Genomic DNA, 24818 nt, shown 5'->3' on the forward strand with positions numbered 1-24818 from the left:
AACTTCCCCAAAATGTGAAGAATAATAAAAACCTGTTTCAATTCAAAAAAGATTTGACTGATTATATGAAAGGTATCACAATAGAATAGATAGTAAGTGACTCGGTATATATTATGTATTTATGTGTACCTATATGTATATATGTATTATATCCTTACTATGTGTGTCTATATAACATGAAATATTATGTATATTATGTTTGTGTATTAGGATCTTCCTACCAATAAATCATTCATTCATTCATTCATAAATCATTCATTCATTCATTCAGTAACCCAAACAGTGTACAACTTCTTGTTGAACCTTGTGTATGGTTTCTTGCGTAATATTGTTTATTTCTGTTCGAATTTTCACTTGTACATCTTCAATATTTGCTGGTTTCGTTTTATAAATAACATTCTTCAGATGGCCCCACAGAAAATAATCCAAAGGATTTAAATCTGGTGACCTCGCTGGCCATTCAGTGGGTCCACGTCTACCAATCCACCTGTTCAGAAAAATTTCATCTACGTACCTTCTAACATCTACAGCATAATGTGGAGGTGCACCAACCTATTGGAACCATAAACTTTCATCAAAACCTCCAGGATTACGTCTGCTGGAAAATAAATTACGTAAAGTAGGTACGAGATACCCCCTTAAAAACTCAAGGTACTTTGCCCCGTTTAAATTACCTTCGATAAAGTAGGGTCCAATTATTCGATTTCGTATAATTCCAGCCTATACATTTACCTTTTGAGGGTATTGTGTATGATGCTCACGCATTCAGTGGGGGTTTTCTTTTGCCCAGTATCTACAATTCTGACGGTTAACCTCACCATTTAACGTGAAAGTGGACTCATAAGAAAAAATAATGTTTTGTATCAAGAGAAGGTCTCGGTGACATTTATCCATCATTTCTTCGCAAAATTGGAGTCGTCTATCGGGATCATCTTCGTTTAATTCTTGCACAAGTTTGATTTTATAAGGATGCCATTTTTCAAGCTTCAATAGTTTGTGTACCGTTGTTTTGCCAACACCGATTTCGCGACTAACTTTACGAACAGAAGTGTGCGCATCTTCTTCAAAACTCAGTAAAACATCTAATGCTGTATCAGCATTTGCAGGGGACGACCTGATTTGCGTACATTTGCAACCGTACCAGTTTCTCGAAATTTCTTTTCCAGCTAACTGACTGTTGAAAGCGTTATAGGTCTTTCTGGATATTTATCATTAAACAAATTGCACACTTCCATCTGAGTTCGCGATCTGTCTCCATACCAAATCATCATAAGTATTTCAATTCTTTGTTTTACACTTAACTCCATTTCTACTTCCAATTAAATCTAAGCAATCATTCGAATATTCACGAATACCAAAAATATTGTAGTACTAAACTGTCACTGAACATCAATAAATTACTAAACAAATAATGATATTTCACAAAAAACTAGACGACTATGTTTTTTATAAATGTAGATAAGAAATAATTTCTTTCATATTCTGTCTGCTAGACCACAAGTACCAAACATGTTTGGAAACAGCTCATTTTTATTACTCTAAACATGTAGCAAACTACGGGGTGTTACATTTAAACCAATTGCCGCTAGACAATAAGTATTTTTGATAATATTGTTAATTTACCTAATAAAGAATGTTACGCGTTACTTTATTAGCACACACACAACTATTGTATTTTTGTCCACCCTGTACCAATTGAAATCAACATGTGATACATTTTTGGAATCAGCTCAGCTAGAGTAATCCGAAAATTGAGACAAAATGGGGGTGTTCCATTTAAAAAAAAATGACGGTGACGTCATTACTCGAACGTAATTCACCCTGTATATTGGATTATTATTTTAAAATGCGGTAAATTAACATCAAAAATCGACGTGTTTCATTATTATTTCTTAAAATGACCTGTTTAGCTAAAAATTAATTTGTTCCATACTTTACGGACACAGTGTATAGTAAGGGGGCATACAAGAAAAATGGCTGTGAATCAAAATATGTAAAATAACAGTTTGTCCAGGCCATTCTCAATTCACCTACACTGTAGGTTAATGGACTGATACCTATCAGAAAACAACTACTCCCTTGGGTAATACCACAAAGGACGTCGGATTATATCCGACAGGTGTCAGTGCACGACTCTATACAGAAGTAATTCCTGCATATCCTGATTTTTTGTTCCATTCAAAGGTTATCGCTCTTAAGGATCAGAGTTCAATCATGAAACATGCTGAATATAACATGTGGAAAGTTTTAATGGGGTTTGTGAATCATTTGGTCGCCCTTATTAATACCTCATTCAGAACTGGCTCATTTCCTTCTTCCCTGAAGACTTCTGTTGTCATTCCACTACATAAAGGTGGTGATTTAGATAATACCTCCAATCTGCGTCCTATTTCCTTAATAATACCGACTTTACCAAAAATTATTGATAGATTGGTCAAAGTACGTTTAGATGAATTCTTAAAACTGCAGTGTATTATAAGCAAAAACCAGTTTGGGTTTCAAGCGGAAAAAGATACAAATGATGCTATTTTCTCTTTTTTATATGAAATTTACTCTGAATTGAATGCTGGTGAAGTAGCCGCCGGCAATTTTTTGCGATATTTCAAAAGCGTTTGATTGCGTCAATCATAAACTTTTATTAAAAAAACTTCATAAGTATGGATGGAGAGGTGTAACGAACACTTGGTTCGAATCGTACCTTTCAGGTAGGAGTCAAATGGTGAGGACTACGGAACTCTCGGAGAACAGGGCCATTGAATCTGGTATACCACAGGGTTATGTGTTAGGCCCTATTCTGTTTCTGCTATATATGAATGACACATCTGTGATTAACATATCTGGTAGTTTCACTCTATTCGCGGATGATACTATAATATTGTGGAAAGAAGAAAACTCAATGGAGCTACATAAAATAATATCATCCGAGTTGAAGAAGGTGAAGAGCTGGTGCGATGCAAATTTACTCTCGCTCAATGCATCCAAAACGAATGTAAAATCATTCAAATGTTCGCTTGATGAAATTTCAATAGACGCTGCCATATTACAAAATAAATTAAATACAAAATTTCTCGGTGTATTCATTGATAGTAGGCTAAAATTTGATGAACACCTTAAACAACTGTAGAGTAAGATCTCCTCCGGATGTTATGCGGGTTAGAGTGGTTTCAAATAAGTTAGGTTTCCATGTCACAAAGACCGTTTACCATGCACTTATTGAATCTCAACTACGTTATGGAATGCTTTTTTGGGGAACATGCAACTCATCTCTTCTCTCTTCTGTATTGATATTACAGAAGAGGGCACTAAGATGTCTCTGTAAAGTCAACCCCAGAGAATCGTGCAGAAATTTGTTCACTGCCAATAAAATGTTAACAGTCATCGCACTTTTTATCTTAGAGACGGTTTGCCTTATTTATGAACTAAATCGAAGTTCAACTTTGCTTCTACTTCTTATGCTACTAGAAATAGCAATTATACCTTTAGACTTCCCATCGCAACTTCGAATTTAATCAAGGATTCCCTGTACTATAATGGTGGTAAATTGTTCAATCATTTACCATTAGAAATTAAATCTGCAAATTTAAGCAACATTCATTTCAAAAAGGCGGTGAAGAACCTCCTTGTGGATAGACCCTATTATAGTTTGGAAGAGTGTTTTAGCGAATCCTTTTAACAATATATTAGCAATTTATTATTTGTACTATCACTTTATACGTGGTGCTATTTTATCTATACATTTTTAGAACTTTTTTTATATTTACATTCATACATTTTTGGAACTTTTTTATATCTACATTTATACTTTTTTAGTACTTTTTCTATATTAATATTGTATTTCTTGGACTTTGTCAATAAGATGCAAATCTCCGGACAATAAAGTATATTTTGATTTGATTTGATATGTTTTGAGCAGAAGTAGCGAACATGATAGTTGAAACAAGTTGGCGGGTAACGAATACTCTGGTAATAAGCTCTAGTATTATTGTGAGAAAGGGGTTCTAGATGTTTGTCACCAGATATGATGTCAAGTAGAAGACTATTTAATGTGCAAATTCCTCAGACATACGTTTCCAAGTGAGAAAACAGATTATTCAAATGATTAGTGATGAATAGGAATTGATGTGAATATTTATTTGGAATATATTTAATCTCAAGCAAATAAATAACCACTAGATATTGTTAGTCGATTTTTTTAGCGCAAATAAGATTAGTACCTTTGAAATGAATTTAATTTTATTCTCCATACAGACTTAACAGCCTAATTACGTGGAATTCTTATTACAAATTGATTGTGTGAGCTTACTTCTATACATACACATTGATAGATTTATTTTCAAACTTATTCTCTACGATCACAGTTATATTTCTAATAAATAATTAATAACATCATATCTGAAACTTGAGAAGGAATTACTGAAATCTAAATTTTTTAAAACATTAATTTCATTTGCTTTACGAAGCATGGTTGAGAGGGGACTTAGAGCAGTTATTTTTTTACTTGCCTTGGGTAGTTTAAAAAGGATTGGACTTCTTGTAGTATACTGAAGAACATCAAAATCTGAGTTCGAGAATGTTTATAACTGTAATATTGTTATTTATCACCTTATAAAAAAAAACATTATTTGTGTTACAACCCGACTAATATAAAGAGATGATATTTTGAAATGCTGCCTCAAATCCATTGATCTGACTTTTGTGTAATCCGGCCTACAATGTTTTTCTTTATAGTATAGATATCTCAGTAGCCTATTTTGTATTTTTTTTTCGATTCTGTTTAAATACATCTTTGGTTGGGATTTCCAAATGAGCGAACCAAATTCTAATATTGGTCTTACAAGTGTGATATAAAGATATTTTACCGTGGCTACGTTCACAAACGAATAGCTAGATCTTATAATAAATCCCAACATTTTGTTAGCCCTTCTACAAATTTCTTATCAATATTAAAATGTAGTTTATTTTCAATGGTCCAATTATATATTCTATCAACGTCTTTTTGTAGTGCAACACGATCTCTGACAGTTTGAATTTTTTTAAAGCATTTGAAATCATCTGCAAAAAGGAGCCCTTTAGAAAAATTTAAACATAATGTTAGATCATAAATAAATAAAACAAACAGCAAAGGCTTCAAGTTTGATCCCTGTGGAACACCCGAGTTGATTTCATAGGGATCAGAGTAAATACCATTATATATCATTATAAATTTACAATTCTGGAGATAATTATTGATTAAACCGTGGTTGATACCGAATTTGTTGAGTTTTGAAAGCAATATGTCATAACCAACTTTATGGAAAGCTTTGGAGAAATCTGAATAAAATGTATCAAGTTGCTGTTCATTCTCAAACAATTTTGCCAGTGTGCATTTTTGTCCCTGGATTTGTAAATGTGTACACATATGGCTGACTTCCATATCATTGGAAACTCTTCGTTTTTAATCACTAGATTATAAATGAATAGTAGTGGAGATTCCAACCATTCAGAACATGCTTTCAGTACATATGGTGGTATACGGTCAACTCCAGCAGATTTCTTTGGTTTCAATTTTTTCACAGCTATCGTTTGTGATATGACTTTCCTTGAATTTCATATTATAATCTGATTTTTGTACTGAATAGATGGATGAAATTTTTTTTTCAAAAACATGAGCAACTTGACTTGTCTGTATGTGAACACCATTTAAATAAAAGATATATCTTTTTGTACTACTATCAGATCTCTTTTTGTTGACAAATGTCCAAAATCCATTTACATCTGACGTAATATTAATTTCGATTTAAGTTAAATATTTCTTATAACTCTCCCTTATACTAGTTTTAACTTTTTTTTCTTATTTCTATGTACATTTAATTATAATTTTCAGACATTTCTCTTAAACTTTTAATTTTTTTTTTTCTTTCAACATAATTTTTATGTCACTTGTGAACCAGTTTGGATAGTGCTTTTTGTTTGGCCTTTTATTGGACGACTCGGTAGGCATTCATTAAATATTTCATTAATAATATTAAAAAAAACTTTTCAAGCGCTATATTTACGTTTATTTACACCAACTTCCAAAGTATACTTGAATAAAATGATGGAAACTGATGGTCTCATAGCATTTATGTAAAGTTGAATAAGACAGAAAAATGTTTGTCAATATGTTGTATATACATAAAATCTGTATCCAACCCAAGAGTGTACAAGAAATAAGTTAATGGATGTAGCCTTTACTACGTGGTTGAGAAAATTGAGAAATTCTTAAATTTATTAGAACAGTTCGATAACGTACAAGTTTCCTGTGATGTAAATATTCATATAAAACGTGTTCTTGTTTGCATTGCCTTCAGCTAAATCTCTGTTATACAGCCCTATTTTATTCAGGTGGACAACGTTCAGTGAGTACTCCTTTAATTATTCTAAGTAAATAATAACTCAGAAATTATAAAGTTACTGATATGATATTATCACTAATTTAACGTTGAGGCAGAAATACTATAAGTGTTATTTTAAAAAAAATCTTTTCACGTAAATAATAACTATGCAACATGAAATAAACATTTATTAACTATCTCAAAACATAAAACATCGACATTCAAGAAATCATTTGCATATAATGGCATAATATTATTCAATACGTTGCCTTAAGATATTAAAGATTTGCAATATGCAAACCATTTGAAAAACAAATAGAGGAGCTATTAACTAAAAAGGGATATTATAGTGTAGAAGAATTCTTAGAACGGGTTACACTGTTATGATTATTGCTTTCACTGCATTTCTTTCATCCTGGTTAAAAATAAATTTACTTTTATGTATATTTATGTTTGTATATATATATATATATATATATATATATATATATATATATATATATATATATATATATATATATATATATATATATATATATACACATATATATATATATATATATATATATATATATATATATATATACATATACATATATAGAAGGAAAGGTTAGCTCGACTGGCTAAGTTAAGGAATAACGAAGGGAATGAATCGGGTATAGCAGTCAGACTGCTATACCCGATTCATTCCCTTCGTTATACATATATATATATATATATATATATATATATATATATATATATATATATATATATATATATATATATATATATATATATATATATATATATATATATATATATATATATATATATATATATATATATAGTTGTATCTGTATGTGTTTGTTTTATTTTTTATACAGTGTCAGCATTAAAGTGCTCACCATATGGGAAACTTGTTTTTCGAAAAGTTTCAATGAAGTTTAACTTCGGCACTTGTTTGTGCTTTAAATTTAACTTAAAATGATGCGGCCAACTGCGACCCACTGACGTTCAGTGTTTGTCAAATTCAACGACATCCAGGAAAAAATGTTCAACATACTACTGTGTCAAGGATAATGTCGAAATTCAGAGAAACAGGATCCGTAGCAAATCAATTTAAGAAAAAGCACACTCCAAGTAAATATGATGAGGAGGCCCAACTTAACATTTGTTTAAAAGTTATTGACCATGGGCAAACGAGCATAACCGATATTATAGGCAACGTTCTCTTCAAATGGAACGGTAAGTTCTCAAAATTGCCGATGGTGGACCCAAGAAAATCTCAATTTCACAGTTGAATGTGGTGATCAGTGTTCCTTTAAAACTAATGTATGGTGTGGGATACTTAACGACCAAATTATTGGGCCATTTTTCTTTAGGGAAACTTTATCATCCGTCGGTTATCTCAACCTTTTAAATAATGAGGTTAGTGAAGTTTTAGATAATATGCCTTTAAATATTAAATACGATCTATGGTATCAGCTTGATGGCGCACCAATACATCACACGGTTGCTGTAAAACAGTCCCTCCAACAAATGTTCAGAGGCAAAGTTATTGGACGTAACTGGGAACATTATTGGCCACCTAGATCACCCGACTTGACGCCTTTAGACTTTTTCTTGTGGGGTTACCTGAAACAAAAAGTGTACCTACCGAAGTAGACCATTTACTGACATACAACATCTGGAAAATACCATTCGCGAGTGCTGTGCAAATATAAATCCTCGATTTATTAAAAATGCAGTTACAGATGTCAGTAGAAGGACCATAATTTGTATTGAACGTGGAGGACGACATACTGAAATGTAGGCTATAAGTGTTTGACAACCTCATTTAGATCAATAAGTAATTTTTTGTACCTATTTGTATTTTCTATAATATTATTGTTGTTTAAAATTTATAATAATAATAGTTCTATCGAAATTATTTGCATTTTTTAGTAGCCTCTGCTTTTTTGAAATCAAAGGTTTGTTTAAGAAAATAGCCAAGTGATTGAAACTTTGCACCAGTCATGTTAAAATTTTTATAGCAAATTTTTAATTTCTCCCTAAAAATGTCCGTATAAGTAAAAGTGTATCAGAAAAGTTAAACTTCATGATGAGTTTGTTATGTATACATGAATTGATGACAATTAACCAAACTTGTTTTTTAAAATAAAGGGGATATCTGTCAAAAATAAGCAAAACGTTAACTTTATCCTAGTTGCATAAAATTTGGCATATGGATATAAAATTTCCATAAACACAACTTTTTCAAGTAACTTTTTGTTAAATTCGATCTAGAAATGCACTTTTTCAATTTTTTTTTTAAGTTGAATTTGATAAACACTGAACATCAGTGAGTCGCGGTTGGTCGCATCATTCTAAGTTAAATTGAAGCACAAACAAGTGCCGAAGTTAAACTTCATTGAAACTTTTCGAAAAAAAATTCCCATGTGGTGCGCACTTTAATGGTGTCACTGTATATGTATATAGTTAAGTACCTGTCTTGAGTGTCCGATCTATGTTATACTGTGGACCGTTATTATTGCTTTAAATAATGTTCATATTTTTATTTATGACATGTCTTATATCATGTAAATGATCGAAAAGACGAATAAGGTTATTATTATTATTATTATTATTATTATTATTATTATTATCTTCTGCCACCCTGTATAAATATATAAAATTCACTTCAGGTCCTTTTCCGACTCCTGGACAGCTGCATACCATGAAATATCCTTTTCCGGGACGTGGTTCACGGTCACCTCTTCATTTCCCTCTTTTTCCACTGAACTGCCAAAGACGGTGGTCAGAGGCTGGAGCAGTGAATGCAGCAAGTGATAGTGAGGAAGAGCAGGTGCGTAGGTGGTCAATGCCCTGGGATACAGCCTTGGGTGAAGCTGGGCAAAGCCAACAGAGGTTCCTTTCATCGAAGTTAGTTGTACCTTCGAGCAATTCACAGGAGAGAAGCAGGAGTACTACACCAGGTAGGTGGAATGTGTTATGGGTTTTTAGTTATGAGGAAGAGATTAGTGTTAATTTCTTTATACTATTGAACTATTTGTTACAATGAAAAAGTGTGGCTGATGATTATCATTCTTCTTGGAACTGAATTAATGAAATTCTGAAAACTGCTGTGTTTGTTGTGTCATTTCTGAATATTTTTCAATATTTCCACCTTTATCTAATATTCTCTATAGTGAAAAGGAACCATTCTGCATATACAAGGTGGCTGAGAATTGTTGCTGACACACAAATAAATTAAAGCCTGTTTTCAGGTTTAAAAACTATCAAAACAATATACAGCTCGTCAAATCTAGGAATACACTAGAGAATTCCCACAACCTGCGCATTCCCTGACAGAGTACGCATCAGAATAATAGTTTGATGTACCAGCTGATATACTAACTGATGAAGCTACCACGTAGTGAACGCGTCTTGAACGTATTCCAAACGAATCAGATCAAATTCAAATCAAATTTTTATTTGGTTCATAACAAAGCTTTAGAACATGTCACAAAATACGATAAAATTAACATATACTCAAAAGTAACACACTAAGCAAGACACTAATATTTATGAGCTTGCAGAAGTGATCAAAGACATAAAAAATAAAGAAGCAGTAGTCATTCCTCTACACAAAGGTGGCGATCTTGAAGACCCTTCAAACTATCGGCCAATTTCCCTTATACCTACGTTGGCAAAAATTATCAAACAACTCGTCAAAAAAAGGCTCAATGAGTTTCTTGTAACTCACAAAGTAATCAATGAAAATCAATTCGGCTTCCAAATCAATAAAAACACCCATGACGCAATTTTCAGTTTTCTGTATGAGGTATATGCAAATATTAACATTGGAGATGTAGCCGCGGCAGTCTTCTGTGATTTTGCGAAAGCGTTCGACTGTGTTAACCACAATTTACTCCTGCATAAGTTGTATTATTATGGTTGTAGAGCAAAAACGCTCGAGTGGTTTCAGTCATATTCAACGGGACTAAGTCAGATGGTGAGGACAAACGAACTATCAAAAAAACTAGAAATCAATTCGGTTGTACCACAAGGTTCAGTATTAGGCCCGATCCTCTTTCTTGTATATATTAATGACTTATTAACTATAGATGTATCTGGCAAACTAACTCTTTTTGCAGACGATACCACAATTTTGTGGCATAGTGTATCAGTGGATAATCTTCATGAAAACATATCCAGAGACATTTCAATTATAAAGTCTTGGTGTGATTCAAATTTATTATCATTCAACATCAGCAAAACAAATATGATCTCTTTTAAATGTGATCTTGACAATTTACCCTTAGCTAACGGAACTATTGAAAATAAAGATTGCGCTAGGTTTCTAGGACTTCATATAGACAAAGGTCTGAAATTTGAAAACCACATAAAAAAACTGAGGGCTACAGTTACCTCGGGGTGCTATGCACCGAGAGTTATATCTAGAGAACTTGGAAGCTCTACAGCAAGAACTGCATATCATGCTATGATAGAGACGCACCTGAGATATGGTATACCTTTTTGGGGGGTGTGCAGTTCCCACCTTCTTAATTCTATTTTAAAATTACAAAAAAGAGCAATCAGACACATATACAAGATGATTCCACGTGAATCATACAAGCTCATATTTAAAGAAAAACGAATATTAACAGTGGTAGCACTTTTTATTTTGGAAACTGTGTGTCTCGTTAGAAAAAATATATTGCGATAGAACAACAATTATTTCCATTACAACACCCGCATGAGTAACAAAAATAACCTGAAACTGCCTATCCCTTCCTCCGCATTAATCAAGGTTTTTTTTTTTATACCGGTGTTAAAATGTACAATCACCTGCCTGAATGCCTCAAAGAAGCAAATCTGAACATTGAATACTTCCGAAAAGACATCAAAGGAGTTTTAATCAGCAGGCCCTATTATAGTTTGCAGGAATTTTACGATGACCATCTCTAATTGATATTTCTTGTTTATTTTACTTTTAGTATGTATTCGTACATGTGCGAACGTATTTTCACATACATTTATTTATTTATTTTGTACTATATGTTTGTATGTACCTATGACAAAAATCTTATTCAGAAAGATTTGTTAATGTTGTTTTTAGTTTTGATGTTTTTTGTGAGAGTATATTTTTAAATGTATTTTATATCTTAGCTATGTAAACTTTGTCAATAAGAATACCTTCTTGAGACAATAAAGTATATAAAGAAAAATAAAGTAAAATATAAAATCTTCAGAAGATACTGTACAATAAAAATAATAATACAGTACATACATACAATCGTGCAAGGCATCTTTGCTCTATGATCCAGGGAATGAATGGAAAAAGTCATTAATACCATATAGGGGATTTTCCGTAAGTAATGTCTTTAAATGTTTTTTGAATTAAGTAAAGTTCAGAGAACGTACTGTGAGAGGTAGGGCATTCTTTGTAACCAGGTTTGAGGTATAATCAAATTATCTTTATTTCTAGTATTGTGACCGTGTATATCGGACACAATAGAGTAACCATCAATGTTTTGTTTGACATATAGTAACTTTACAAAAATTATTCTCAACGTTTTAAAGATTGGTTTACAGGAGTATTCAAAATTAGCTCCTATAGTAGATCTCACAGCCCTCTTCTGAATGACGAATATAGCATTTAAATGAAACTGAGCAGCCGAGCTCCAGACAGACAGGCCATATCTAATTGTAAAATTAATTTAGGTTGGTATACCTGTATGGGTGGTACACCTGTAGGGTTTACCTGTATAGCATAAATAGCGTTAGCTTCGCGTTAGTTTCTAGTTAAAATCTTCCTCTTTGAAAAGGATCACTTGGTGATTGAAACACGTGTCGAGGTGTTAAAAATAACGATTTGGTGTTGGGAAAAAACTCCAGTAATATTCAGAACTTTTCTTATAGCAAATACTGCACTATTTAGTCTATTGCAAATTGTATATACAGGGCTATTCAAATTCGTTTCTGTGCATGGGGATCTCGTAAACAATAAGAGATGGAGTGTCGGTTAAATTATGGCAAAGTTGCGTATTTTAGAGACCTATTCAATGATGTAAAGAAATCGAATATAGCTCTTTTGGTTCTGAAGATATACAGGAGAAACAAAAAAATCCCAAATTATTTTTTTGCCTATATCTTCTTTATTTACAGACATATTGAAAATCTGTCCACATTTTACTATTGGCATTTGATGTGGGCTCTCAGAATAAATTCATGAATCTTTTATACAGGGTGTCATCTGATTTGGGCCACCCCCATATTAGAATTTTTAAATACGGACCTGTATTTTTTGTTGTATTTTTTGGATCGTAGACGTTCACTTCATATTGATAAATCAAATTAAATTTTATATTTCGGGATTTTTCGGTAATATTCGATTATAATTGTGTGAATTATTCCTTTTTAAATTACGGCCCTGGAAATTGGTTGACAGAGTTGAATAAAAACACAATAACAACTTTCAAGTCTTCCTATATACCGTAGAGTTTTTCGAGAGTTTTTTTTTAATTTTTAGGTACCTATTCATATTTTTTCCATTGCTCTGAGCGTTTTCTACAATGAACTTCGAATAAGAAAACCTTTTATGATTATCTGAAACATATCTACAACAAAAACACCCTGTATAAAAGATTCATGGATATATTCTGAGAGCCCACATCAAGTGCCAATAGCAAAATGTGGACAGATTTTCAATATGTCTGCCAATAAAAAAGATATAAGCAAAAAAATAATTTGGGAATTTTTGTTTTTTCCTGTATATCTCCAGAACCAAAAGATATGTATATCGTAGTGCTCTCATGTAGTGACATGTGCTCTCATAAATAAGCTTATAACAGCCGACATAGTCTGAATAATCCTTTAAATTTTATATGTGAACGCTCATAAAGAAAAGTTCTCTCAAGTGAAATAATTATTAGAAGCATATCACGTAGTTGTGGAGTGTTGCCTGTCGATCAATTATGTATAATATCCAGTTCTATATCTGTGGTCTACAAAAAAAATAATAGCAAAAATATAGATGGCACAAAAACTTTGAATGATAAAAACAGTCCAACAGAAGAAAAAGTCTATCAACATCCAGATAAAGAAGTAATAGTCCAGTGGCGTAGGTAACTCAATTATTAATGTTGCCTTTATTGAATAATGTCGTCTAACTTCAAATGTTGTAAAAATAAGGAACTTTCAGTAGTATGCTGTTTACAATGTTATAACATTTTCCATAGCAGCTGTCTAGATAGGAAAAAAATATGCAACGAATGTGGAAGGTCACAAAATCATATGTTCGAGAGAATGTTCCAACGCAAGAACCAGGGAGGAAGAGAATCGTGCGGCACTTGAATCTCATATGGTAAAACTAAAAGAAGAAATAAAATTGAAAGACTCGGAGGCAGCAACAAATAATTTCAAATACGAAGAAAAACTAGAGCATCTAATCGATACTGTGGATAAATTGAATCAAGAAATCAGAGAAAAGGATATGTTCATACAAAGACTACGAAGATCCTCACTAGATCTACAAGATGTATTGACTGATACGGAACAAGGCTATATCAAGGACATAAACGAATATAAAAGGAATATTGATGAGCTGAAGATAGAAAACGTAGCTATGCTGAAAAGAAATAAAGAGCTTTCAGATAAAAATGAGGAAATATCTAAAGAGCTACAAAGATTAATGAATGAAATTGAAGAATTCAACATCATCAAAAATAATATGCTAACATCAATTGAAACACTCACAATGGACAATATGACATATGTGGAGGAACTGAAGCTACTTAAACTGAAACAGACGACGTACAACAACGAAATAGAAGGTAGGAACATTAATATAACAACACTCACTCACCCTCGTAAGCCTGAAATAACATGTCAACGAACCAATACCTCTTTGAAAACAACCAAAAGAAGAATTTTGATAGTATCGAATGTCCATGGTAAAGACTTAGCTCATTACATGTCTAATAAAACGTTATTTTATTCTGTATCTTCTGTTGTGAAGCAAGGAGCCTGTGATAGAGAGTTAGCTCGAACTGCACTCCAATTATCTAACAATTTCACCCACGACGATATTGTCATTCTGTGGACAAATCAAGTTAACCAGATGATAGCTAAGGAATTCCTTGAACAATCTGCTCACACCCGAAGAATTATTATTTCAGAGCCATTTAGATACGACATTGCACATATAAATCAAGAGATTTATGAAAGCAATTTGAATTTCAAAAAATATCTCTCTAGACTTAGCAGTTGTACAGCACGATTCTTTGAGTGCAATAATGTTATTCGCAAAAAAAACTACAACACTGATGGATTTTCACTAAAAAAAGTTCCAAAAACACATATTGCCAAAGCACTAATGGACCTCATTGATAATTGGGATTTAGAAACAATCAATTTATTACCAAGTAATGATTGCTGGGTGACAGGAATCACTCAGGAACAGTTCAAGAACACTGATACTTATTGTTCATCAAAAACTATACCTTTTTTATAGGTAAAGTCAGGAGTGAACAGTCAATGTCCTTGATGTTACTTAATATTCAATCAGCTAGGAACAAGAGTAATGAACTTTATGCATTTTTGACTAGTATAGGTGAACCTGACATTCTTTTATTAACTGAGCATTGGCTAAAAGCTGACGAACTTTTTTTCTTGGCTGATTATTTAACTTTATCAATTTACTGCAGATCTGAATTTCTTCATGGTGGTACAATGATACTTATTAAAAAATCTCTTTCTGAGAAGCTAAGATTTGAGAACATAAATTTTACAAGTTTAACTATTGAAAAATCATTTGAGATTTCAGTTATTTACTGCAAGCAAATCAATATGTATATTTTATGCATTTACAGGGCTCCATCTTCTGATATAGACCTGTTTTTCAATCATTTGGAACAGGTTCTTGATCAGTTACCAATTTCTTCTACTATGATATTAACTGGTGACTTCAATATTAATTACAGTGAGACTTCCCATCAAACACAATATTTGAATAATCTCCTTGATTCATATAACCTAATGATGCATATTGACTCGCCAACAAGAATCTCACAGTATTCAGAATCAACTATTGATTACATCTGCTCTAATATGAATGATGATTCTATATCATGTAAAGTATTACCTTCAGGCCTTTCTGATCATGAAGCCATAATGTGTACCTTAAATATTAGCTTGGACAAGAATCAAAAGAATCATAGATTAGGAAGAATATTTAGTAAAAGTAATTACAGTAATTTTCATAAAAAATGTTCAAACATCGACTGGGAAAAGATTCTTTCACTACATGAAAATATTCAGTTCTCAGAGTTCCATAACTCCCTTTTATATGTCTTCAACGAATCATTTCCAATTCGAAAAATTAAAACTAAGAAGAAAAAAATTTGGATTACTAAAGGTATTAAAATATCAGAAAAAAATTTGCGTTGCTTGCATTATTTAAGAAAATATACCAAAGATGAAAGTTTTCACAACTATTTCTCCCAGTATCGAAATATTTATAGGAAAATAATTAAACAGGCTAAACAGTGCCATTATAAAAATAAAATAATCGAATCGGATAATAAAACAGTTGAAACTTGGAAAATAATTAACGAACTTAGAGGAAAATCGGCAAGAAATAATAATCTACCTATTTCACCTAATACTTTGAATAATTATTTCTGCTCAGTCGCTGGTAATATAAAAAAAAACATAACATCAAATGATGATCCCCTAGAGAATTTTGAACGATTCAAAGTAGTAGAAACCTTTGTCTTGCATGAAACGGAACTTCAAGAACTAAAACAAGTGGTATCTATAATCAAAAATAAAAAAACAACTGGGATTGATGAAATCTCCATAAGTATTATTGAGAACCTTCCTGATGAAGCACTTGAAACACTCGTTCACCTGATAAACCAATCTTTCAACACTGGAATATTTCCGGAACAATTGAAAACGTCAGTAATAGTACCATTACATAAAGGAGGTGACCCTAATGATCCCTCTAACTATCGTCCAATCGCACTTATTCCTGCTATTGCTATACTCATTGAAAAATTGGTGAAAGTAAGAATCATAAACTTTCTCAACAAACATAATATCATCAGCAATTCACAATTTGGTTTCCAAAATAATAAAAATACAATCGATGCCGTTTTTAACCTACTATATGATATCTATACTGAAATCAATGAGGGTGAGGTAGTTGCGGCAGTGTTCTGTGATTTCTCCAAGGCTTTCGATTGTGTTGATCATAGAATACTGCTGCAGAAGCTGAACTATTATGGTTTTAGGGGACTTTCATACCAGTGGATTGAGTCCTATTTATTAAATAGAAATCAAATTGTCAAGTCTACAGAATCTTCCTCATTAGAAACAATTAGATCTGGCGTTCCACAAGGGTCTGTCCTAGGTCCAGTTCTTTTTCTATTATATATAAATGATTTGACAAGTATACATATATCCGGTAGATTCACTTTATTCGCCGATGATACTACCATCATCTGGCACAGTCCGTCTCTCCAGAATTTAAATAAAATAATCATTGAAGATATATCCAAAATTTCCAAATGGTGTGAGTGTAATATACTTTCTTTTAATATTAAAAAAACAAATCTAATTACTTTCAAATGTACGCTTAATGATATCAATATTGGAGTAAGTAGCATTGAAAGTAAGGGATATACTAAATACTTAGGACTATTTATTGATGGTAAGCTAAAATTTGATGAACATATTTCAGCATTAAGGAAAAACATATCATCTGGGTGTTTTGCTGTTAAATTGGTAGCCAAGGAATTAGACTTGCATTCGGCAAAATTGATTTATTATTCTTTAATCAAATCCCGCTTGCGCTACGGTATTGCATTCTGGGGAAGCTGCAGTAGTTATCTTTTTAATAGTATTCTGGTTTTACAGAAACGTGCTATACGATATATGTCCAAAGCTAATTATCGCGACTCTTGCAAACCTTTATTCAAACAATTCGGAATTCTAACAGTAATGGCTTTATACATTTTTGAAACTGTTACATTAATAAAGAAACATATTGACAGATTTGGGTCACCCCAAGTTCATTACACTACTAGACAAGACAATAATATTAAACTTCCGAGACCGACTTCCACTTTATTTAAAGATTCATTCATTTACAATGGATGCAAAATATTCAATCATTTACCTGATGAAATTAAAGACATTATACCTCTTAAGCAGTTCAGAAAAGCTGTAAAAAATATTTTGGTTGTTAGACCGTATTACCACCTTGAGGAATATTTCAGTGACACGCTATCATAGTTGTATTATTCATACTCCAAAATTCTTAGTAATAATTCATTTTTAAATATTCGTAAAGCGATATTGTGGTTTAAGTATATGATTCATAATTTCACACATTGTTATCCAGATTGATATACATATATATATATATATATATTTTCTCTCTTGTAAAAATTGACTCAGGCTTAGGACTTTATTGTGTTTTTAATGTATGTACTATGCATGTGTGTGTCTGTTGGTGTGTGTGTACACACACCTTGTACTGATTTTAATATTTTATATGTATTATTTTGTACTATTTTTAAGCTTTGTAACCATGATTTATCATGTATACAATAAAGCATATTCTCTCTCTCTCTCTCTCTCTCTATATTCGATTTATTTACATCATTGAATAGGTCTCTAAAATACACAACTTTGCATCAATTTATTCGAACCTCTATCTCTTATCATTTACGAGATCCCCATGTACAGAAACAAATTTGAATAGCCCTGTATATGTATGTTCCATAATAGCCTGACATCTATATCTACACCCAGAAATTCAGTGTGCAGCATGTTTAGGTCGTTTTCTACATTGTAGGATAGTCTGGATTCAAAAATGAGACTTTTGTTTTTTTATTGACTTTGAGCTTGTTTGTCAAGAACCAGGTTTTTGCTTGTTCCATAATTTCCCTAAGGATTGTATCCGGACACTCCCATTTATTGATACTGATACATCAGCATACATAATTGTCTCGATATTTCAGCTGTACATATTTGGCTAATCGTTAATATAAATCATCAAGAGGAGGGGGCCCAATATTGATCCCTGAGGAACTCCTCTACTTATTATCTGAGGAGTGCTTCTCTAATTTTCGATACAAACTACTTGAAATCGATTGGACAAGTAGGATTTGATTAGTTTGAGTGCCACTCCTCTTATTCTGTAGTCTCCATTTTCCTCAGTAGTATGTCATGATCAACACAATCAAAAGCTCCACTTAGGTCTGCGAAGATTCCCAAAAATTGTTCATTTCTTTCAAAACTGGTTTTTATAGCACGAGTCAATGACTTGATAGCATCCATAGTGGACAAATTTTTCCTAAAACCATACTGCTGAGAACTCAGAGTTTTGTTCTCATCGAAGTAATTAACTAGTTGATTATAAAGAATAGTTTCAAATATTTTTGAAAAGCAAGGCAAGATTGATATCTGCCTGAAGTTTTGAGTTAGTTCTGGGAATCCTTTTTTATAGATTGGGGATATTCTTGCCAACTTAAGCATTGAGGGAAAACATCCTTCATTTAGAGAGGTATTAATGATATTTTCAAGAACGTCCAACAATAAATGACCACACTTTTTAACAACATAGACACTTATTCCATATATATCCTCAGTCTTCTTGTTTTTCAACGTCTGTATCACGGCTAGAATATCATATCTATCAATTGCTCTAAAAACATTGAATATCCAGTATTATTCGTTTTGCCTAAATATTCTTCTATATCCTTTGAACTGTTTGGCAAATTGTTTACTAGACTTTCACGTCTTCAAATTATTTAAACTTATGTTTTTTGGATACACCCTTTGTGTACTTTTTTCCCTGTTTCAGTTTTTATGATGTTTGGAATACAAACGGAATAGGCGCATTCTTCGATGTTATAGAGCAGAGGTTCTCAAACTTATTTTATCTACCGCCCACTTCGAGAATTAATTATTTTCTAGGGCACCCCAAATTTTTTTACTTCGCTACATCTTAAGAATCACAATCGCAGTCGTTATTTTAATAATTAAATTATGTGTGTCATGTGAATATAAGACTTTCTGATGAGGGTAATGTAAAACACAATTTTGTAACTTTCATTCACGTTATAAAAAGAAACATTTCAATTTGAATTTTAATATTTATTAGTTACTGTCTAGTCCCCAAGATGTTGTTACACGAGGAAACGCGCGTAAGAGTAAAAGAAGCGATAAAGTTAGTGTTGAAAGCAAAAAAACATTTTTAAATTAGCCATCGCCCCCCTAAATCGCTTCAACGCCCCCCAATCTTCTCTGTGCCCTTTACTGCACCCCTATAGGCCTCCAGCGCCCACTTTGACAAAGACTATTATAGAGAGTAATATTGTTGGCTCGGTTTTGTCTGTTTATCATTTTGTGAATTATATCTTCTTTCTCAAGTCCTGTGGTATCTACCTCCATAGATTTAAGTGTTTCAACTTATTTCAGTTTGGTTATTTCACCTTCAAGCGGGACATTTCAAGGACATTGTACAATCATCACAAAAAAAGATCATAGGTATATCGTTTTTGTAACTCAAGAACTTTCAATTCCAAAAAAGTTATGGTCTCCGGTTCTCCCTGTCTCATAATCCCTCAGATAATGTGAAATGTCTTTGTATAACTATTAATTCAAATTTAACTTGGGAACCCCATATTGACAAACTTGCAAAAAATCTATCATGCAAGGTTTATGCAATCAGGCAGATGAAAAATAATGCACTGTTTGGAACCTTTGGTGTAGTAATGAATATTACTGGAGTTTTTTCCCAACACCAAATGGTTATTTTTAACACCTCGACACGTGTTTCGATCACCAAGTGATCATCTTCAAAGAGGAAGATTAAAACCAGTTTAAATCTTGTGTCGAGGTGTTAAAAATAACGATTTGGTGTTGGGAAAAAACTCTAGTAATATTCATTACTACACCAAAGGTTCCAAACAGTGCATCATAAATATGGAATAGTTCAAATGGAGAGCTGTTAGAATTGGTTCATAAAGTTCAATATGTTAACTCTGCCATCATGTGTAATATACTGCAATTTGATACCCATTCAAGAAAATTCACAAAAGGTCACTACAAATGGAAATAATTATTCGTATAATACTAGGAATAAGAATAATATTAGAATACCAGAACAAATACTAGAAATAACAAGGAGATGTTACTCATACTTATCAATGTACAACTCATGCATCTCTGTTTCTATATATATTTATATATATTTTGTGTTGAAGATAAGAATGAACAGCATGGGGATATCGGAAACGGTAAATGATACGTGGTCGATTTAATGGGCTCATTTAACTTTTTTTTTATTTCATAATTTGAAAGTTTATGTTTCAAATAGTACATATGCAAAAAATCTGAATTTTCACTCATTATCTTCCCCCTCATATTAATTGTTGAATGTGGCGTTCACCGAAACGGGGCGTGGTCAAGCTTGACGTCACATCAGTCGACTCGGCAATAAGGGAGTGCTGGCGGATAAGCAAAATACGTGTGCTAAAGCCGAAGAAAGCAAGTTGTGTGGTGTTTATTGCAGTGTGTCAACTGCGTGAATATGAATAATGATAAAAAATGACGTTACAAGTATTGCATCGTTTCTAAATTCAAGAATTCTTTGGTAACTGCAATAATAATAATAATAATAATCGACTTTATTCAGTATTCAATATTACATAATAGGCGAAGTTTAGCTATTAGCTACTCGTACACTTAACGTACTATACATATTTATGTATATGTTAATGTATATATATATATATATATATATATATATATATATATATATATATATATATATATATATATATAGAATTTTGCACAAGTTGTATTTTGTATTGATTAGCGGAATCCAAGAAGGGGCCTTAGACAGAGTCTCCATGGTTGATTTTCAAAAGGATAAGCGATTGTGAAAGTAGCCTTTTTGTGCTAAAGGACAAGTTCTGTCTATATGATATGTTGTTTGCTCGTTTACTTTATGGTAATTCATGATCACTTAAATGAAATGAATAAAAACACTTTTGTCTAAATACCACTGGAATTTTTTTTTCATTTATACGACCGGTTTCGGGTTTGATCTCATTATCTAATATATAAGAATGGATGTTTGTTGGTTGGTTGGTTGTTTGGTAAGTGATAAACTTCTACATCGCTCTACCGATCGTGATGAAACTTGACATGTATGAGTAATTTTTCATAGAGAAGGTTTTTAGGCTATCAATTTTCTGTAACTCGCCACTAGATGGCGCCGTAGAACAATTTTTTTAAAGCACTGTTCTATAACGCTGCGCACGCCTAAGTTCGTTGATTCTGATTCTGTCAAAACATTGGAACAGCAGTGATACAGCAACATAGTACTAATTAGTACTACAACTACCAAATTCTACGCGGGCGAAGCCGCGGGCAACAACTAGTCAAGTATAAAACTGAAATCTGAATTTTAAAACATCGATTTTATAGAATTTTCAGGTATGCTGCAAGGACAGGTATTTGAGAGACAGGATGCCAACTTAAAATACCATCCTGAAAATTCTAGGGGTTGTTAAACTCATAAACTCAAGAGAGGAGACCTACATAAATCAAGTTGCTCATTTAGGGGTATATGTTTCTGGTTTTTAATTGATTTGTTAATTTTCATGGCCTCCTACATATATGTAATAAAGGGAGACAAATGAATCTGTTGGAGCCCATGGAAATTAACAAATCAATTAAAAACCAGAAACATATTTCCCTAGACGAGCAACTCGATTTATGTAGGTCTCCTCTCTTGAATGTATGAGTTTAACAACCCCTAGAATTTTCAGGATGGTATTTTAAGTTGGCATCCTGTCTCTCAAATATCTGTCCTTGCAGCATACCTGAAAATTCTATAAAATCGATGTTTCAAAATTCAGATTTCAGTTTTATACTTGATAATGGGATCAAACCCGAAACCGGTCGTATAAATGAAAAAAAAATTCCCAGTGCTACTTAGACAAAAGTGTTTTTATTCATTTCATTTAAAATCTGTCTATATGGATAAAGAACTTTAAGAGTGGCATAGGATTTGATCATAAGCTGTTTTACATGTGTGTTGAATATTAAATCTTGATTGAAAGTGATTCCCAAGTTTTCTGCAGAGTCAACCGATTTGAGTATTGAACATTTTTATTTTTATAGTTGATTTTATTTTTGATGATGGTATTGATTGCTGTTCCATACAAGACTTTATTACAGAAGCTCTGCCATCTACTCCCCAGTCCCAGTTATCCGGACCAAGTATTCTACCAGGCACAGAGGGTCTTGCTGAGGCAATCCATTTATTATCTTGTCGACCTTCTCGGTCATCCATTCCTCAAACATCAACGCAGCACTACGTGTCTCATTGGGGTGAAACACATGAAGAAAGGATGCACAGAAGGATGATGTATCCAGGACCTCTATCTCAAAGGTAATAAAGTTTTTTATAATGAATTGATAAGGGAGATATTTTATGGGGAAGAAAGGTTTTGGTTTTCTACTTCTCCATCTTTATTCCTAAAAATTTGGGAAATTTACAAAAAGAAGTAACAGGAAAACTGGAGGAAAAGCCCTCATATAAGAGAGGGAGTACAATTACATAATTACATGAAATATATATATGTATATATATATATATATATATATATATATATATATATATATATATATATATATATATATATATATACAGTGTCACCGATAAAGTCCGCATCAAATGGGAAACTTTTTTATTTATCGAAATTTGATTTTGGCAGTAGATTTTGCTTAAGAAATGATGTCAAATGGCGTCTACAAAATAGGCCACGTGATTTCCTTAACCTGTCAAAATTGACATTTAAAAAAAGAAACATTGAAAAATGACATTATTCATCAAAATATCCAAAAATATCAAAGGATAAAAACATTTTCTTTTGTAATTTTATACCCACACACCAAGTTTCAAACCCATAATAAGTATTTTATATTTTCACTATTTTTCCGCATTCCTGCTTTTTCTACTTATCAAAATTTAAGCACACCTGTACTAAATCATTTATTTTAACTAAACTCGTCACCGAATTTCTTTTTTTGTAATATAATAATATTTTAAGAGCCTCTTTGATGTTAAAAACAAATTTTGAAAAATAAAAGTTGTCAAACTTGATGCAAAGTTCATCTAGTTTCAACGGGGCATTCCAAACTATACAGTACTTGAGTTTTTTAATGAGCAAATGGCCTTATAATATGAATTAGAACAAAACGGAACATTAGGAAACAATATCTTAGAGTGTTTATTGTTTTTTAACAAAAAATACAGTGGAATTTAATCTTAATTAAAAGGAACTGAAAATAAACATGTACCTATACCTAAGAGCAAAAAAACACGAAAAAAAGACTCACGACATTAAATACACTACATTTCTGTATGTCTTCCATCGCGTTCTATGCAGATATTTGTCCTTATTGATACATCTTTTATTGAGTTGCTGATACTCACAGGGTTTATGTTTAAAATAGAGTTTCTAATAACAGTTTCTAGGTGATTCATGTCACGAAAAGGCCTTTGTTTATAAACGATTTGTTTTAAGTAACCCCACAAGAAAAAATCTAGTGGGGTTAAATCTGGCGACCTAGGCGGCCATATTTGATCCATATTTCGCCCAATAACTTTGCCCCTAAACATTTCTAATAGTTTCTCTTTGACTTGTCTTGAACTATGAATAGAAGCCCCGTCACATTGATACCACAGACTGTGTCTTATTTCAACCGGCATATTGTCCACTATATCACTGATCTCAGTATTTAGAAATTGCAAATAATCCTGAGAAGTTAAATTGTGTCTAAAAAAGAATGGTCCCATTACCTGATTATTTAAAACACCGCACCACACATTTGTTTTAAATGAATATTGGTCCCGACATTCTATCACAAAATGAGGATTTTCCTGAGCCCACTACCTACAATTCTGGGAACTGACTACGCCGTTCGATGTGAAGGTAGCTTCGTCGGTCCATAGGATTTTGTAAGGAAATTTTCTGTTTAATTCTACTTCTCCTTGGTACCAGAAAGAGAAATCTAGTCGAACATCGAAATCTCTTTCCTTTAAGGTATTCATAAATTTGGGTTTGTAGGGTTTGAATTTATTTTTATGTAAAATTGCTCTTACGCTTTCTCTTTTAACGCCAGTTCTATCTACAATATTGGTAATACTTGATTTTCCCTGTTCGATAACATCCAGGCAGACAGCCAACTGAACCTCATCATTATTGCGTGATGGATTATGACGTTTTTTAAAAGTATTTTCAACTGAACCAGTCAGTTTAAATTTTTTTAAAATCCTACTTACAGTGGATTGCTGTACATGTCTACCAGGATGTCTTGCGTTAAAAATATCAGCCACTTGTCGATGCAATGTGTTTTCACCATAAATTAGCACAATTTCAATTTTTTCTTGTAAAGATAACATATTAT

General features: G+C 32.3%; 1 protein-coding gene across 4 annotated transcripts in view; it reads left to right on the forward strand.

Annotated features, from left to right (window-relative positions):
- Positions 1 to 24818, forward strand: part of LOC141487571 (uncharacterized) — a 96284-nt gene that overhangs the window by 42834 nt on the left and 28632 nt on the right. For 3 of the 4 annotated variants that reach the window (XM_074186702.1, XM_074186703.1, XM_074186700.1), the window contains exons 6-7: positions 9020 to 9310; positions 22572 to 22797. In XM_074186702.1, the coding sequence (XP_074042803.1) occupies positions 9020 to 9310; positions 22572 to 22797 (517 nt within the window). The remainder of the gene's footprint in view (positions 1 to 9019; positions 9311 to 22571; positions 22798 to 24818) is intronic. The other variant, XM_074186701.1, reaches the window with a different exon arrangement.

Source organism: Leptinotarsa decemlineata, unplaced genomic scaffold (assembly GCF_025532065.1).
Source record: "Leptinotarsa decemlineata unplaced genomic scaffold, Ldec_3_MD MMD2_P_RNA_scaffold_4, whole genome shotgun sequence".
Lineage (NCBI taxonomy): Eukaryota > Metazoa > Arthropoda > Insecta > Coleoptera > Chrysomelidae > Leptinotarsa > Leptinotarsa decemlineata.